The sequence below is a fragment of the Mus caroli genome, chromosome 9 (genome assembly GCF_900094665.2).
Source record: "Mus caroli chromosome 9, CAROLI_EIJ_v1.1, whole genome shotgun sequence".
Taxonomy (NCBI): Eukaryota; Metazoa; Chordata; class Mammalia; order Rodentia; family Muridae; genus Mus; species Mus caroli.
Genome location: NC_034578.1, coordinates 55,665,920 through 55,685,266, shown reverse-complemented (window position 1 = coordinate 55,685,266; position 19,347 = coordinate 55,665,920). Strand labels below are relative to the sequence as shown.

Below are 19,347 nucleotides of genomic sequence, written 5' to 3'. Positions count from 1 at the left end.
AGTATAAGTAATGCTGATAATGTACATTCTATTTAGTTGTTTTTGCAAAGAATGTATTTTGTTAGATTTGGAATTTGCACAATTGTTTGTTTTATATTTGTTTTATTACTCTGACTTTATTTTCTATAATTTATTTACTGAAGAAACTTTGCGATTTACTGTGAATAATTTCTTTTCAGTTGTTATATTGCTAACAACATCCTCATCTCATCTCTTACTATATTTCTCTACTTTTAGTTTATTTTAGTTTTAGTTTATTTTACTTTTAGTTTATTCTTAATTGATAGTTGGACCTAGAGGTATGATCTGTTCCAAGGTTTTGTTTTGTAGGGTGCTACATGTGATGGCTGCAGATTCATTTAAAAATTGTACTGTGTCTGAGTAAGATTTTCTGTTTTATCAGCCACCTAGCTCAGCAAATCATGCCCTCGTTAGCAATTCTGGTCTTTACAACCTTTTCATTCCTGTGAGGTAATGTTGATCTTGATAGTTTTTTTCCTCCCCTCCCCTCCCCTCCCCTCTCTTTTATATCCCTCCCTCTGGATGTCTTACCATGTGGGATCTAGGGATGGAAGTTAGGTCATCTGGTTTGGTGGTAAGTGTCTTTACTCACTGGCTCCAATTTTTAGAGTTTAAATAAATTAAAAATGTAAATAAGAGAGTATATCACAGAAACTGTAAGTAGCTTGCAAAATCTAATGCATTCTCTATCTGGTCCTTATGGGAGATAATCTGCTGACTTATAAGCCATTCATCTTTTATTACTTTGTACCTCTAATTCATTACAGTTGCATTATAGTGACAGTCTATCAATCTTTGACTTAGGAGGAACACTTGAATATACAGAAGCTTACTTTCAGCCATGTGTAGTTACCATAGAGATTGATTAAGAAAGATGAGAAGGGCTGGAGAGATGGCACAGTGGTTAAGATCACTGACTGTTCTTCCAGAGGTCCCGAGTTCAATTCCCAGCAACCATATGGTGGCTCGCAATCATCTGTGATGGGATCGAATGCCCTCTTCTGGTGTGTCTGAAGACAGCTACAGTGTACTCATGCATTCAATAAATAATTCTTAAAAAAGAAAGAAAGAAAGAAAGAAGGAAAGAAAGAGAGAAAGATAGGTGAGGATTTCTTTTCCTCTTACTTGCCACTGTCAAGTGATCTGATTCTATAGCATTCATTACACTTTCTTTAAATTTTACAATCATTATAAAGCAGTAGAGGTCACCATATTTGTTTCAAAATACTGAGGTATAATTATTGAGGTTCAAAGGTTTTGTGTTTGACAAGAAAGGGGCTGCTTTGAGACTACTTAGGTGATAGTTGTTACTTTTAGGTTGTTTTTATTTTTTTTTTTTCATTTGTATTATGTGTATGGGTGTTCTGTGTGCATGTATGCTTGTTCATCAGGTGTGTGTCTACAAGAGGGTGTCAGATCCCCTCTACCTAGAGTGATACGGTGTAAGCTGCTGTGTAGGTGCTGCTTATTTAACCCAGGTCTTCTGAAAGAGCAGCCACGGGACCATCTCTGTAGTCCCAAGATTCGTCTACTCGCAAACCTGGAATTAGCTACTTTATAATGGATCATGGAAAATGGTGGTTAGATAGCAAAGCCTGGCTAGGGAAAATGTTCATTGTTAATGGGTTAGTTATTACCACTGGGATGTTTCAGTGAGGAAAGCTAAGAAATGTATATTGTTCTAAAAAATATAATTCATGTTGGTACTTAAAATTGAAGGTGAGAGCTCTGTTTAGTCTCACTGATTTTATTGATTTCCTTTCACAATATAATTAAAATAGCTTATTTGTTTTATCTCTCATCACATTTTCAGAGTAACAATGCTAATAGTAACGGCAATTAAAGTTAAATCTTTGTAGGTTTGTCCCTAAGATACAGACTACTGTCTGGTTTGGTTTTTTGTTTTAAAAGTCTCTTGGACTAGTGCTTTCTGATGCGGCTATAGTGATGTTTGGATAGTTGTTTTCTATCTGCTTTCAGTTTTTAGATATTTTTAATTTTGCTTTTTTTTTTTTATTTTGTTTTTTACTTAGTAAAATGTTTATATGGTTCAGTGACAAACTGGTGATCAAGGTCTATTCAGAGACATTTGCCTTCAATCCTTGTCTTTTTCACATATTTTTTTCTTATGTTTGTATAGCCTACCTATCTAGGTGTTTAAATATATTCACTTTCTCTGATTTACTTTTTTACACATTTTTTATAGAGATAACTGTGGTAGAATATAGTTATTCTGCAGTCTTATTTATATCTGCATAGTACTAGTACCTCAGTGTATTAGTGTATCCTAGTTGATTTAACATGAATGAGTCCTCACGTTCAGTCTGAATAGGTTCACAGTGAATACTCTGTACCTGCTTACACGTTAGCCAGTGTACCTTTGATACCGCTTCAGAGATACACGATTGTTTATCACAATGAAAGTTCTTAATACTGAAAGAATATCAACTGTCTTATATTAGCCCCTTAGAAGGTAGCCAGTTACAGAAGAATTATAGAAAAATAGTTTTTAGAAATGTGAAGGTCATTCTGTTTTCAAATTGCTGCTCTTAGGATCTGTGCCACTGCACGCTATCGCTTTCCGATTCTCTTGCTCACTACTGTCGGTGTCCTTACTGTTTGATGAATATTTTAAAAGATGTTCATGGAAGACACTGAGTCTTATTGTCTTCTGTCTCAAACCTAAGGTAATCCTGAACAGCATGCGTGGTACTGACTTACCTCTTCATTGTAGGCTTGCGATTCCTTGCTGTCTTCATCTCCAGTGACTTTGTCATTACAGTATAGAAATCAGCTTGTGCATCTGTCCCACCTTGCCATTCCTCAGCACTGTTGTAGTATTAGAATAATTTCAGTCTTGCCATCGGATTCAGGACTCCCAGATTTCTCCCACTACACCTGCATCATTTTTATCCAACCTAATTTACTCGTATTTCCTTTTCTAACCTTGATGGTTCTACAGATGGCCGTTTGCTGATACCTTTAACTTTCTTAACTTCACTGTCATGACACCATCTTGTTTGTCTTGAAGTTTTAAATGACTGCTTTCCTTTTAAAAATCACATTAATCATATTAGAGTCTTTTCAGCTATGGTGAATACTTTGCCAGGAGTCTCACTGTTCGTGGGGATCGGTTTTCCTGCTGTAGTGTTCTCCCCATTCTTGCTGCCTTACTTCACATATTTTACTGAAACCATTTTTACTTTGACTGTCAGTACATGATCTTAGTGTATAACCTCGGTGTATATGTAATGAATGGGGTCAAGACAGTTCATCCTTTCAGTTCTTTGGCTTCTCCTGTGCTCTGCTCCTTTATCTTTTGACTTTTATGGCATTTTGTTTTGAGACAGGGTCTTCTGTATACCAAGATGGCCTCAAAATTGCTATGTAGCTAAGGATAACCTTGAATTTTTGATCTTTCTGCTTGTACCTTTCAAGTGCTGGAATTTCAGGTACTCATGACCATAGATATTTATATGGTGCTGGGGAATAGAACTCAGCCAGTGAATGCCAGACAAGTCCTCTACCAGCTGAGTTACATGTCTAGCTCCTCTGTATAACACTTAAATTCTTCTATGTACCGTTTTGCTTCCAGCCAGTTTAGAGTTTTTGTTGCTGTGACAGATACCTAAGAAAAGCAGTGTAAAGGAGAAAGATTTGTTTTGGCTCACAATTCTGGAAGTTTCAGTTCTTGATCACTGGCTCTATGTTTTTAAACCTGGGTTGAGGTAGTTGTACATCATGATGGAAGGATGTTAGCAGAACAGAGCTTCTTAACTCATGTCAACCAGGGAGCAGGAAGGAGGATAGGAAGGGACCCGGACAAGGGCATCCCCAGTAGCTTCTGTTTTCCTTCTACGTGCCCCTCGTGAAGTTTAAAGCATAAAGAAATCATTTGTAAATGATTTCTGTTCCAGAAACCTTTCCTCAGCAATCTAAAACATCAAAATGAATACATTTTCTATTGAAACTTGAAAGAAATGCTAAAAAGTTTGTTTCTAAGTAAACATTTCTGAATAGGTGCTAAGAGATCACTGCTGATAGTTGCCAAAGTCCTAATTTTCATTGTAAGTTATTTAATTTCATATCTAAGAGAGAATTTAGTTTTGATCCTTCCTATTGACTGCCATAATTCCATTCACCCTTTGAAAAAATAATGTGAATTTGGTTGTTTTTAGTGTTGATGAAGGAAAACATAGTTGGCTGCTGGCCTTTCTTAGTAGAAATAATAGCACAAGCCAAAAACCATAAAAATTTCTGACTGCCATACTAGAAAGGTAAAATAGAAATCATTTTATTAATATTTAGTAAATATTTCCAAAAGACATGTAAATCAGCATACATTATTAGATACTTTGCATTCTTGTGTGTTTGTGCAATCCATGTTTTCTAAATCAATTATGTGGTTTTTACTATTTTACATGTATCTCAATTAAGACTAGCTGTAGTTCAAGTTCTCAGCGTATATCACTTACCCATATTAGATAGTGCACATGTAATGATTATGATCTTGGTTCAGATAGCTTAATTATTTTGGAGCAATTTTTTATTCATTTTGTAGCAAAAGGTTTTAAATCAGAGATGATAATTCTTACCATTAGTGAACTGGACTGAGGGAATTCTCATAAAGCCTGAAATCGTGCCTAATGCATAGTGAACACTCAGGAAGCTTTCATTATTATTTTTATACCCTTACACCTTGTCCATGATTCCCATTCAGTCTTAGAAGTACAACAACCAAAATCCAGACTAGATCTTGGATTTCTTTATTTCTGTTTTGTTTCTTTTGTTTCTTCTATTTTTGCCTTCAGTTCCTTGCTCTACAAACTTATGATTAAGATGAACATATTTTCCGAGGGAGGCGTTCTTTGTGGTTAGAAGATACGAAGGATAATGTTTTTAAGGTCAGTTCAGTCTTTGGAAGAATTAATTAGCTTTGCAGAAAGAGTAAACTGCGGAGCTGAAATTGCTAAAATGTTATGTAGTAAAATGGTAGAAAAAAACTTGTCACTTTCTAAATATCTGTGTAAAATTGGTAATATAAATATATTAAGTTGTGCTCTTTGAATGTTAAGTCACTTTAACTTTCCAATTTGGGGGGGGTGTTAATTAAAAAACTGAGAACTTAGACTGAGCTGTATAGCATCATAGAACACAAAAGGATAAAGTGAAATGTCACATTGGGAAGTGGTTTGGGATGTACTTGGTGTTAGGAGATCATACTGAGGTGTAAGGAAATAGGAAGTCACTTGAGAGTAGAATCTTAGTTTATGATGAGATAATTTTCTTATAGTGAAGAAAATTACACAGACTGCTTTCATTTGTAGGTTTATAAAGAGGCTTGCTCTGAATTTCCGCTATTGAACTTTGTACTTCTTCCTGAAAAAGAGCAGGGTTTTTATTTCTGCTGGCATTAAAATGCCATGTGTTGATATCTTGCTTTAGGTACTATAAAATTTACAGCTAGTATGAAGCATACAGTTAGATTTGTTGGTATTGTAGGGATGGTGCTTATAACTGAAAGTAGTTCCCTGTGAATGTATTCTTTCCTAGAATGGGATTCTGTCAAAAGGTGTGAAGTAGTCTATCAGAAAGTGAGGAAGAATCTATCAAGAAGTGAGAACTATTCTATTAAGAAGTGAGAAATTTGTAGAGACTTGGAAATGAAGGAGATACCAGACAGGCTCCATTACGATTATTTCATTGTATTTTGTCCAGTGACTCTGGCCTTAGTAAACTAATAGTGTGCAGACTAAAGTAGATGTCCCATGAGGACTGTTGAGACATCAGGTCAGCTTTTGTATAGACAGCTGAGCTCTCTGCAGTGCCCAAAGGAAAGCTGTTAAATGATAGACTTCTCTGCTCTCTGCACATGGTTGTTGAACAGTAAATGATTTAATTGTGAAGCTGTTTAATATATCTTTAGGTTTTTACCCCTTTATTCTCTTATCTTTTTCCTTCACAGTAACCAGGAGTAAGAAACTGATGCACACTTTCCTACCCTTTTCAGGGTCTATGCACTCACATATTCATTGAGCTATAATTTACATTCATTGGTATTAGTCATTTTCCACAGAACTCTAGGCCAATTAAAACCATGGCTCAGGTTTTACTGGATAATAAATACTCTGAGGCAGGCGGGGACTGTTGTTCTATATGAGTGGATCCAGACCATCCTGCCACGTATTGTGATGGTTTTATCTCACCCGTTTTTCTGCTGAGTAGTTTGAACTTTTTAATTTTTTCTTGTATACAAAAATCATCTTTTTCTATTGTTTTCCTGCTTTGTTTCTGTGCTTTGCAAAAGTGTAATTAATGTGTTTGTCAAATTCAAGAAAGTGAAGTTTATCTTTTTCTGTTTCTATGAGGTTTCATCTTTTTATTTAAAAGGGTGTCTAAGCTCCAAGGTTATACTTGTTTTCTCCTAAAATTTCTAATATGATTTTTATTACATACTTTCTATATGTCTGGAATGAATTTTTATAGATATGTGTGTACAGTGATACGTTGTAGCATTTGAGATCTTAGACCCAAGATCTGTTCTTACCTGTGTGACCTTTGGCAAGTTACTTAATGTTTCTGTGCTGCTTTCTTCAAGGAAATGGAGATGATACTAGGGCTGTTTCTCATAAATGAGTGATGCAGATGTGCAAAATGTTTAGAACAGTGTTTAGTACCATTTTATACCTTCCATACGTCTAGAAGGTTAATGCAGTAAACATTTTAATAGGAACAGATAGAATAACTTCTGGTTACTTTTCAAAAATTGCTAAGTTCCTTTCCAGAGGTTTTAAGACTTTTCACATACATTTCATAGGCCTCATCATGTGGAATCGAGACCTTTTTTCTAATACAAAATATTGTTTTGGATTTATCTAGATTTTTTAAGTGTTAGGAAGCTCTTCAAAGAGTTGAAAGGTTTCTATTTATTTTTCCTTCTGCCATTCTGTTTTATATTTATTTAGAACTAATCACTCATTTGTAATACAGGATTAGTGTATCTTGAAGTCACAATTTACATAATTTAGAAATAACAGTCATAATGTCATTGTTTGAGTTAGACTTTGTTGAAGATGAAGCTTGATTACAGCTTGAGTTCTTTACATACCAATTGGACAATAGGCTTCCCTCTCTTCCTCCCTTCCTCCCTCCCTCCCTCCCTTCCTTCTTTCCTTTCTTCTTTCTTAAGTAAAGGGTGAAGCTTTATCTGCCTAAGATGCAAAGTTTATAGCAGTTTTCTTTGTAATTTTTTCTTTATATGTTCACAGTGCCAGCCAAAGACTTAGAAAGATTGAACTGAGTTCTCCTGTGCTCTTTACATCACAATGAGTTCTTGATGAAAAGTAAATGTAAAAAAATGAAATAAAAATGGAACAAAAGAGAATAAAGTTAACAAAAAAATTGATAGGAGCTGGGGAGATGGCTTAATGGTTAAGGACCCAGGATCGTTCCCAGCGCCAACGTGGTGGTTCCCAGTAATCTATATAACTCCTTCCAGGGTATCTACTCCCTCTTTTGACCTGTGGACAGAACATGTGCATGGTGCACATACATTGAGCAAAACATTCATATACATAAAATCAACCTAAAAAGTATTTTAAAAATTTAATATTCTTGGGCTGGAGAGGTGGCTCAGCAGTTAAGAGCACTGGCTGCTTGCTCTTTCAGAGGTCCTGAGTTCAAATCCCAGCAACGACATGGTAGCTCACAACCATCTGTAATGGTATCTGATGCCCTCTTCTGGTGTGTCTGAAGACAGCTACAGTGTATTCATATAAATGACATAAATAAATCTTTTAAAAAGTTAATATTCTTAGGAAAACTTACCTAAGACTGTCAAGAATATCATTAATTTCTTGTAGTTTAAAACATTGCTTACTTTAAAAAATTGTGTTTACACGTGCGCATGCACAATGATGATGTGCATATCCCTGCATGGACTTGTGGAAAACAGAGGTCAACACTGGCTGTCTCCTCTATCACTGTCTGTCTTAGTTTTAAAGACAGGTGTTCTCATGGAGCCTAGAGCTTCCTATTTTGGTTTGACTGGTTGGCCAGCAAGTTTCTGGGAATTACTGGGCATCATGTTGTATTGCCAGCTTTTATGTAGATGGTAGGGAGCTAAACTTAGATTCTTGTATTTGTGCAGCAAGTAAGCAATTTACTCACTGAGCTGTCTTCTCAGGCTAGAAAATATTTTTCTTATAAAAATTATAAGGTCAAATAGAAGGGAATATTGGGAAATGTGATCATTATCACCAATGGTTGCTTGTAAGTCAAGAGGATGAATACACTACTAGGAAAATGTGCAAAATATGTATTGAGTTTATTAAAAGTACAAATAACTAATGTAAAGGATATTTTATTTACAATGAATAATTTCAGTTTTCTACCTTCTTTATGTTCTTTGGAATACTTGACTTTGAATAAAAGAACTTTAAATCCATTGTGGAGTTTCCAATTAGACTTTTATTAGCTATTCATATTATCTAATAGGGCTTATCACAAGTTTTTTTTTTTTATATAAGCTATTCTAAATGAGTCATTTGGGTTTTTTTAGTAGTAAACTTTATTTAGACATCAATGGCATATCATTCAGCAATAATCTGAAATTAATCTTTGAATGTGTTGTATATTCTTACAGAAATAACAGAAGAAATTTTTATTTAGCTTGTCCTTTTTTGTTTTTATAGGAGCCAGTGTTCGAACATTCACTCCGTTTTATTTTCTGGTGGAGCCAGTAGACACCCTCTCAGTTAGAGGCTCTTCTGTTATATTAAATTGCTCGGCATATTCTGAGCCTTCTCCAAACATTGAATGGAAGAAAGATGGGACCTTTTTAAACTTAGAATCAGATGATCGACGCCAGCTACTCCCAGATGGATCTTTATTCATCAGCAACGTGGTGCATTCCAAACACAATAAGCCTGACGAAGGTTTCTATCAGTGTGTAGCCACTGTGGATAATCTTGGAACCATTGTCAGCAGAACAGCCAAGCTCACAGTAGCAGGTAAGTCCTGTTAAGCGATTTACTTGGATTTTCAGTTTTCATAAGATCTAAATAAACCAGTGTGCTGTTCTTTTTACTTAAATGGTAATAAGTCGTTTAGGATGCCAGTTGTGCTTATGCTCTTGTTTATGAGACTACACTCATTTGCTTAGGGTTATGCTGAAGAAACTGGTGCTTGTGTATGTGTGTGTGTGTGTGTGTGTGTGTGTGTGTGTGTGTGTCTTGCCTGTCTGAAAGTTGCTATCTTTTTTGTTTTTAACTTGGAAGTAGAGGTAGTTCTGTTGGAAAATTAATATCTTTAAAACCTACTCATAATAACCAGTGTGCCTTAATAAAACTTTAGTAAAGTAAAAACTGTAGTTTAGGAGACAGCAAAGAGAAAAGAGATATGATAAGAGGCCGTAAAAGAGATTGTTACAGCACATGTGATAAGCAGAAGCCTGGTGTGAACGGTATTATAGAGGAAGTCAGTACATTAAACTTTAACTAAGAAATAGACAGTATTTATTTAGAAAAAGATGGTGCTCTTAACATATCATTATACGAGGAAGACTAAAAGCAGGAAGTTGTAAAAGGAAGAATATTATTAACTCCTTTTCAAAGGATCTCTGTAAATGATGGCAAATGTAAGAGAGATTAAGGATCTAGAGAGATAAGATGTGTTTACTAGAGATGTATGCTCTAGTAGGGTTTCTTGAGTGTCAGATGAAGTCATCTTGTGAAGGGCCATGTTGTTTTACTCGCCTTGGCCTGCTGCTGGTGTGTGTGGGTTGGCCTGACAGTGATAGTCATCTCCTACATCTTCCCACTCTCGCTCGCTCGCTCGGGCTTAGTCACTTAGAGCTGCAGCTCTTAACCCTTTCACAGGGTTTGCCTAAGACCATCAGAAAACACAGATATTTACATTACAGTTCATAACAGGAACAAAAGTACAGTTATAAAATAACAACAAGAATAACTTTATGGTTGAATGTCACCATAATATGAGGAATTGTATTAACAGTTCTTAGCATTAAGAAGGGTGAGAACCACTGACTTAGAGTCGAATACTCAATATTTAATTTGGGTATGACTTAATACTACAGTAATCATCCATAATCACAAATTGAAGGTGCAAAAATAAAAATGGGGGGACACAATCTAACGCCAGGGAATTTTCTTTTCTCCCTTCCCCCATACTTTCTACAGTATGTATAAGTAAATTGGTGTACTGACATCCTCTGTCATGTCATTTAGGCCAGGTTCTGTTCATAACTGAGTTGTGTACTTCAAGTGGGAAACTTCATGGTTTATAAGTTATTTATTAAAATTTGTTTTCAAAAGTCATTTTTAAAAGGTATTGCCAAATTAGCCATTTTAAAAGACTACAGATATATTTGGCTGCAAGCAGAACTAGTTTTAGTCATGGCCAGAAAACAGGGAAGTTTTCAAAGAATATTAAAGTAGTTCATAGATTTCAAATATGAGGGTGCTCTTCTCTGGGCTCTCTTATTTCCTCACCAGTGACACCTGCTTTGTCTGGAGAGGAGTGTGGCCGTATGTGTTTCCTGCTCAAAGGTTAGGGAATGCCGTGGTCTAAACACAGACACCGTTGATCCACTCATGCCAGTCCCATGTCTCACTCCCACTCTTTCTCTCTCACTTCTGCACAGGCAGCAGGAGCACCGGAAGCTGAGGCAGCCTTTGCCTTGATACGCACGCCACTTCCTAGTTCTTATATCTGCTCTCCCTGTTCGGAACGCTGTGAACTTTCTTGTCTTACAAATCCCACAGGCTTATGCTTTTGAAAATTAGTTATTTTCACAAGACCTCTAAAGGGAGTATTTTTTTTGGTTAAAAACCTAGAAGACAGTTCTTCCTTTGATTTGTTAAGTTCCCTCTGCCTAGCTTTATTCGATTCTGTGTTTATCTTTGTTAGTTACCTTTCCCCTGATTTTGGTTCTTTCTTTACCGAAGAGATATTTGAACTATTTTATATCTAGTGCTTTCCTTTAAAAATCTCCTTGATATGAAATCAAGGAAAATACATCGCAGGACTAGAAAACTTAGCTGTTATTTATTATTTGGACTCATTCACCATCATAAAGTCAGCCTAGAATAGTTGTCCATAATCTATTTCCTAGTCTTTACAGAAACATTTTGTTGTATTCTGAGCACATTAGAATTACTTGTAAGGTACTGTTATTAATAGATGGTACTTCAGTGTTTATATGCCAGGCAGTGTGCCATATGAATCACTTAGATTAACTTCTTTAAGCACACTGAGGTCTGCTAGTTTTCATTTAACTGAGGGAGAAACTGAAGCTTAGAATCAGTAACTTAGCCACCTTTGTATAACCATAAAAGGTGGAGTTCGTTTAAGTTCAAGATTGGACACCGGTGGCTAACTAATGCTTTTAGCCATTATGTTCTGTAGCATCTGTGGAATATTTAGAACTTCAGCAATTTCAAACTTAGAGGGTAGATACAAAGATAGAATCAAGAAATCTCATGTGCTTTTTAAAGTCTTCACATGTCTTCCTGATCTCCTGGTTAACATTTTTCAACATCTACTTTTTCATTCCCTATCTTAGTTTGGTTTCTATTGCTGTGGCAAAACATGGACCAAAAGCAGTTTGGGGAGGAAAGGGTTATTTCAGCTTCTACCTCTCAGGTCACATTCCATAAGGTAGGGAATCAGGGTAGGGAACTCAAGAAAGGTAGGAATTTGGAGGTCATGAAGACTGATGCTTCCTGGCTTGCTGCCCATGGCTTGTTTGTCCTGCTTTTTTATAGCACCCAAGATCACCTGTCCAGGGTAGCACCACCCACTGTGAGATGGGCCCTGCCACATCAATCATTAATCAAGACACACCTCACAGACTTGCCAATGGGGCAGTTTCATGGAGGAATTTTCTCAACTGTGGTTCCTCCTCTTTAATAACTACCTTGTGTCAGGTTGACATAAAACTATCTAGCATATTACCCAAATACACATTTTCCCCTGAACAATTAAGAGTAGAAGGTGGCAGACATGTTGCTGTTGTATCTGCCTGAATGTGTAAGTGTGAATTTCCTGGAAACAAGGACATTCTCCTAAATGATCATAGACTTTCATCAAAATTAAAAAATTGCCATTTAATGTAGATTTCACAGATCTTGGGAATGGGGGGGGGTGTAGAAATCAACCTTTCTGGTCTAAGATCATATGTGTCATTTTATAATTATATTCTTATTCTCCTTTGATAAATAGTAGGACCTCAGGTTTTCCTTGTCTGATTTTGAGTTTGATTTCCTGTGAAGAGATTGAGATTTTTCATTTTGGGGAGGAATACCATGGAAGTAGTATAGTATCCTTAGTTTGGCACACCAAAGTATATAATATTTTATTGCTAATGATGCTTGCTTTATTACATAAGATGATCTGTGTAGTATTTCTCCACTTCAAAATAAGGTGTGTTTTTGTAATTAATGATTACTATTTGGAGAAGAAATGTTTTGGTATTTTACAAATACACTATCTCTCATCAATTTTCACTAATAGTTGTAACATCCATTGTAAGAGTGTTGCGTGAATCAGTTGTTATGATAGTAGTTGCTGAATGCCTCTTGTTCCTCATTCTGTCATCTCTGTTGAGGAGATCTTTTCCTTCTCCATGTGTTTATTACTATTAACATGAGTCAACAGATTCTTGTTTGTGCTTTCATAATGTGTTAGCATCATTATTCTACAAACTTTTCAGTCTTGATTTCTGTGTTAAGTAGTTCTTCCCCTATATTTTAAGGTTAAAACTTGAACTAATGACATCAGGTGAGGAACTGTCTTTATCTTGTACTTTCCTAATTTCACTCTTAGAATCAGCCTCTAATCCAGGAACACTGGTTCCTTGCGGTGAGAATGATACTTAGAAATCAAGATAAAGTCACCATTTGGACTCACTGTTAAAGAAGTGACATTGATTCAGAGAGAGAGAGAGAGAGAGAGAGAGAGAGAGAGAGAGAGAGAGAGAACGAATTTGAATATTAATGCATGTTCATTAGTTACATACAAAATGCATATTTACCCACACCTTTATCGCTCCATAGTTCTATGTATATAGTTAGATAATCCTTAAGTCTACACTGAGTACTTAGATCATGGACTATACCATAGCATTTACTCTATCCTTACCTTTTCCACATTGCACCTTGCTTTTCCAGCTATGAGGAATCTGATGTAGGTTATATTTATTGCAGTTATTTATTAGCTGTTTGCTTTGGATCTATGTATCTAGTCTGATTACACCATATGTTGTGGCTACATGAGCTGTCTTGGTGCTAGCCTGTATGACTGTATTTTAGAGTAATATTTAATGACTTTTTATTTTTCTTTAATTGTCCAGGTCTTCCAAGATTTACCAGCCAACCAGAACCTTCTTCAGTCTATGTTGGAAACAGTGCAATTCTGAATTGTGAAGTTAATGCAGATTTGGTCCCATTTGTTAGGTGGGAACAGAATCGACAGCCCCTTCTTCTAGATGACAGGATTGTCAAACTTCCAAGTGGAACACTGGTTATCAGCAATGCTACTGAAGGAGATGGGGGACTCTACCGCTGCATTGTTGAAAGTGGTGGGCCACCAAAGTTTAGTGACGAAGCTGAATTGAAAGTTCTTCAAGGTATTAATCCATTGACAGGACTGATGGGTTTGTGTTTAATAGATAAAACTGATCTATAACTTTTTAAATAAACACCATTAAAATGCAAGAAATATTACTATTAATATAGTATGTTCAGTTTGTTTTTAAAGAGATAAAAAGGGGAGGAGCCATAAAAATTCACTGTTCAAAGCCAGGGGTAGTAGTGCACACCTTTAATTCTAATACTTGGGCATCAGAGGCAGGCAGGTCTTTGTGAGTTCAAGGCCAGCCTGGTCTACATAGAGAGTTTCAGGACAGCCAGAGCTTCATAGTGAGACACTGTCTTGAAAAAAAGAAAAAAAAAGAAGCCCATTGTTTGGTTAACGTAGTATTAAAAATTTATTCAAGGCTAGGAATGGTGGGACACACCTTTAATCCCAGAACTCAGGAGGCAGAAGCAGAGTGATCTCTGAGTTCTAGGCCAGTCAAGATAATGTAGAGTTTTGTTGTTTAAACAACAAAAATTAACCAAATAAAATAAAAATGAAATTTATCAGGATAGCTGTGCATGATGGCATAGACCTAGAACCCCAGCACTTGAGAGGCTGAGGCAGAATGACCTTTAGTTGGGCCTCCTGCCGACCCTACCAAGAGCTGGGATTGTAGGTTGTGTGCCACTGTGCCTAGCTAACTTTGTATCTTTTGGCAGTCCTCTATTCTCTGCCTTCTCCACAATAGGATGCCTTTTAATAGTTAGGGTGTTTTTTTTTTTTTAATTTTGTTTTGTTTTGTTTTGTCTTACTGAAAAGAATCTTGTTTAAGGTATTAAGATTCTTGGTAATTCAGATTCAAATCATAAATATAATTTGGCTGTCCCTGACTTGTTTAGGATTCCTGTTCATAGAAATGTATGACTAATTTGTAGACTTATTTATTACATGTGAACTGGCTTGTAGTGTAAGACCACTGTTACGAGCTTGATATTACTTGTGAGGGTGTTGCTGATGGACCTTGAACTGATCTTTTAAATGTAGCTTCTTTTTGTTGTTGCCATCCCTGCCCTTTTACTTCCTATCCTAGTGTATTCTCAGTAATCAGTTTTCTAAATAGACAATCTTTGCTCCATCTCAGCTGGGTTTCTATTACTATGATAAAACACTATGACCAAAAGAAGAAAGAAGTTTGTCTTAAAATTTACAGGTCACATTCTATCACTAAGAGAAGTCAGGGTAGGAACCAAAGTCCAGCCACAGAGGAACACTGCTTACTGGCACGCTCACACGTGGCTTGCTCAACCTGCTTTCTTTTACAACTCAGGACCACTTGCCTAGGGGTGGCATTGCCCACAGTGAGTTGGACCCTCCACCAATCTCTAATCAGGGAAATGTCCCACAGGCTTGTATACAGGCTAACACGGTGGAGGCACTTTCTCAGTTGAGTTTTTCTCTTCTCAAATGACCATAGCTTGTGTCAGATTGACCTAAAATCTAGACAGCACACTTCCTGATGGCTTCTTTATGTCACTCACAATGAAAGGTTTTGGCCTTTAATCTTAATACCTTTTCCCCCCTTTACCTTTCTTTTTTTCCTTCTCCTCTTCACCCCTCTCTCTGTTGTGACCAGTGTATACTTCTATAACAGTTCCGAACGCTTTACTTTAGAGCTTTTCTATGTGATATTTTCTCTGCGTAGAGTCTTGTGTGTATGGATCACTCTCTTCAGTGCTCACATGTCACTTTGACATTTGAGTCCCTGAGACTCTGTTTCAGACAACTATTTCTCACCTCTAACGCCTTTCCCTTCTCCTCCATAAAACACATCAACGTAATTGTCATAGAAAGTAGCTAATTTGTCTTTTTTTCATTATTAGTATGTAAGCTCAGTGAGAGTAATGAAAATTTTGGGGCACATAGAAACCAATACATATTTGTAATAAATTTGCTGAATTAATTCTGTTAAATTTGATTAAATGTATCTACATGTATAGATATAAATTTATAAGTATTCCTAAGTCATTGCAAGTGTAATGAAAGGAGCTGTTACTACATAATAATGTCCTCTACCTGACTTGCTTGGTCGTGTTTCCTTTCTACACCTGAGGTGGTATTCAAGCAGCTCCTTAGAGTCTAATCCAGGAAAAAAAAGCTTAGTGGTTTTAAATGGTGGAACCACAACTTAGTACTTGAAATAAGAACAGAATTCTGGATACTTGCTCATTTAAGTACGAAGAGAGCTTTTCTTGACAGTCACTTGGAGCACAGCCACCTTCTGCACTCCTACAGAGTTTTGAGGCCATGTTGGTTAAAAGAGAGTGGTCTTATTTCAGTCACAAGCCGGTTTCCGTGTTGGCTGCACAGGTGGACACAGGTAAGTATCAGCCTTAGAAGCAACAACTCAGCTGTTGGTTGGCTGACTTTTAAAGGCAGGGCTTGTCACTGATTGGCTTCTAGAAGTATATTCACTGAAATGAATTGTTACTCATCTATTAGGTAGTGTTTACTTGTTACCATGGCTACAAAACTATTATTAATTGACTAGATAGGTTTAAAGACCATTTTGGTGGTTGTAACCATGACTAGAGAGAACACCTCACCTGGCTGGGGATAGGAATTAAATCTCTACCTGAGAGTGATCTCAGACTTCAATATTAATAAAGTAAAATGCTTAACTTTTATCAATAGGAGTGTGGCCATGTCATATGTCTGTAAGAGGGCAACTATAAATATAGCATGTATAATGAATTCATATACATGCAATATGAATATAGTGGCATCTGGATAGTTGCTACATTACGAAGTCAAAGAATTAATAGATTTTGTTTTTGTTTTTGTTTTTGATTTTCTTTTTCTAAGACAAATCTCCTAGCTGACCTGGAAGTCCCTATGTAGACCAGGCTGGCTTAACTCACAGAGATCCTCCTATCTCTGCTTCCTGAGATTAATGGCGTGCACTACTCTGACAGGTTTGGTAGACTAATTTAAAGAGATGAAAACTTAGAAAGACTTTCAGACATAATAGGCACAAGGAAAGAAAGGAGAGGGAGTCAGTAGGAAGGGACACACAGGTATTGAGTTTGTCTAGTCTCTGCTGTTTGTCATGCGGTATTGTATAGATTCATGTTGTGTGTTCCTCATTTGACCAGAAAGCACCGTGTAAGCAGGAACTATCACCTAAATATCTCTAAGACTCCTAAATAACCTACACAGTACTTCACATGTAGAAAAAGCATGGGAAACGTTTGCTGTTCAAACAGAATTTTCTTGGGTTAGTTTTGCTTATCTTGTCACATAAAGCCACACAGCCTGAGTAGGAGTTAGCTGTTCTTCATGGCTAAAGTTGTGAAGTGCTTTGACTTTTACTTAATTATTCTTTCATTTGAATTCCTAGATCCTGAGGAAATAGTAGACTTGGTATTTTTGATACGACCATCTTCTATGATGAAAGTCACTGGTCAGAGTGCAGTGTTGCCATGTGTTGTCTCAGGGCTTCCTGCTCCAGTCATTAGATGGATGAAAAATGAAGAAGTGCTTGACACAGAAAGGTAAATACTGCCTGCTTAGTCTAATACCATTTGGAGTATCAGTACATAAAAATTGACTGCTTTGTTTAAGCACATGGGGTTTTCATATGTCGTCCTTGAAAGGTATTTTTATGCTGTGTCTATGGTGTTTAAAGAAAAAGCATGCTTTCCAGACAGTTAGAAGGGTTGATGTTGCTGCTGCTGCTGTTAACCTTCATTATAGCTAGCTTGTGAGGTCTGGTTGCCCTAAAGTGTTGCATGAGCTGCCAGGTCTGACCAGGTTGAGTCATTTTCAGTCTTACATGCACTGTGGAAGTTCCTTCCTTTGCTTAGTGTAAGTAAATGCCTTCCTTCCTCCCAAGTGCTGGCATTACAGGCAGTTATCACAGCTGCCTTTGTTTTGCTTTCTAACGTTCTAAAACGCCATAAGCTATGTTCACAAGTTATATATCCTGTATAAGAGCCTTCTCTGTTGCTACTCATCTTCTGCATCCTTGTCTCTTCCTTATGAAATGGGTAATTTCCTCAGTTGTACTTTCTCAAAAAATTCCTGGAGTGGTAGTAATGGTTCAATAGTTAGGTATGCTTTGTTTTCAAAACATAGCTGCTTCAAGCATTGTAAATTTACTGGCATCCCTGTCTTCTACCTACAGTGCCCTTTCAAGATGATGACCCTAGAATACATCTAGATATTGTCAAATGTCCCTTGAGGAACAAAACCATTCCTGGTTGAGAATGACTCTTTCAGAACAGTATATAAAATGCAGTGCATGCCTCAGATATAAACTCGTTTTCTGATAGCCATGCTAAAGCAATATTTAAGTATGCAACACAATTACAGCAATACTTTATGTGAGGCCCCACTTAGAATGAAACGTAGTTCATCACAGCACAGCATCATGAAGGCATAAGTCAGGCACAGAATGATTTTTATTTAATGAACAGACGTGAGAATTTCTGTGATCGCCGCAAGACTTCAACAAATAGTAGTGAATGATATTTGAGGTACATTCCTAGGTCTTCAGAACCAAGTAGCAAAGAGAGGTTTTGCTTTTAGAGTAGAAGAATGAGAGAGTAGTAGACATCCAATGTGTCAGGTTATAGTAAGTACTCTGAAGAAACTCAAGACACAGTATCCCAGGGATTAGAGAGAGGCAGAACGGGGTTAATATTGTATATGGAGTATTAGACAATTGTTCTCAGAGAAAGGTAGTTCCCAGGGTAGAGTCCAAGTGACCAATATAAACAAAGCATGGTAGGAAAGTCACCTTTCCCCAGTTTTATTTGAAGTGGTTTTTTTGACAGCACATGGTTTTTAATTCAACATGAATATATTATGGTGAATAATATTTCTATGAACTCTGTGGCTAAACCAGGAGACTTTGAAGAACAAGTAGCAGGTTGTTCTGCCTCTAGTTCTCTAGGCACTTAAATACATATGATTATGTCGAGGAAAGTCTGAGAAATGCTGCTTTGTTGTGTTGCTGTCTCAGAGAACTTCAAGACTTAAGGAGATGGCAATGTCAGCACTCTCCATCCTGGCCTCTCTATCTGGGGAGGCCAGATGTTCAGTAGTGTGTTTTTGGCTGAATTACTGAGTGTTACACGAGGAAACAGAAATAGGTAATAAAACACAGAAGTCCTTGAGGTTGGATGTAGGTAGTTATCCATAATGTCTTTGTTTTTGCCAGCACCTGAGAAGTGTGGGTGGATTATGCCTAATATATTACTTAGATTTCAGATTTCGAGATTAAAGGGGAAAATGTCTAGAAATCTCAATAGTTCTGGGCTATGTAGAAAAACAAAGTATCGTAAGCATTAGGCATCTTTATTACATCTTTGAAAACAAACACACAAGATCACTATAGGTTTTTTTTTTTAAACAAATGTCTAAGAATCGATAACATTTAAATTTGTTCGTGTATGTTAATATAAAAAAGCAGATAGGATGAGGGATGTGGAAATGGTTTTGTAGGGGATCCCAAAAATTGAGTGCTAATGCAGGAGGTAAGCAGCAACAAAGTATACTTCAGTGATTGAATAATACCTTCTCTTAGAAGATTGTAGTTCCAGGGACAAAGAAAGGGCTTGCTTACCATACCACAGCTCTTGGTGGTGTAATGGCTGGCTCACACTTCCAGGACCATCAAGTCTAGGAGTGTATTCTTCAGAGTCTCACTTTTCAAGACTTCATTTC

The 19,347-nt window shown here is 36.7% G+C and overlaps 1 protein-coding gene across 8 annotated transcripts in view; it reads left to right on the top strand.

The window, feature by feature from the left end:
- The window catches only part of Neo1 (neogenin 1), a 157,996-nt gene that overhangs the window by 37,166 nt on the left and 101,483 nt on the right, over positions 1 to 19,347 (top strand). For all 8 annotated transcript variants that reach the window (XM_029481357.1, XM_029481354.1, XM_029481356.1 and 5 more), the window contains exons 2-4: positions 8,715 to 9,032; positions 13,394 to 13,669; positions 17,018 to 17,171. In XM_029481357.1, the coding sequence (XP_029337217.1) occupies positions 8,715 to 9,032; positions 13,394 to 13,669; positions 17,018 to 17,171 (748 nt within the window). The remainder of the gene's footprint in view (positions 1 to 8,714; positions 9,033 to 13,393; positions 13,670 to 17,017; positions 17,172 to 19,347) is intronic.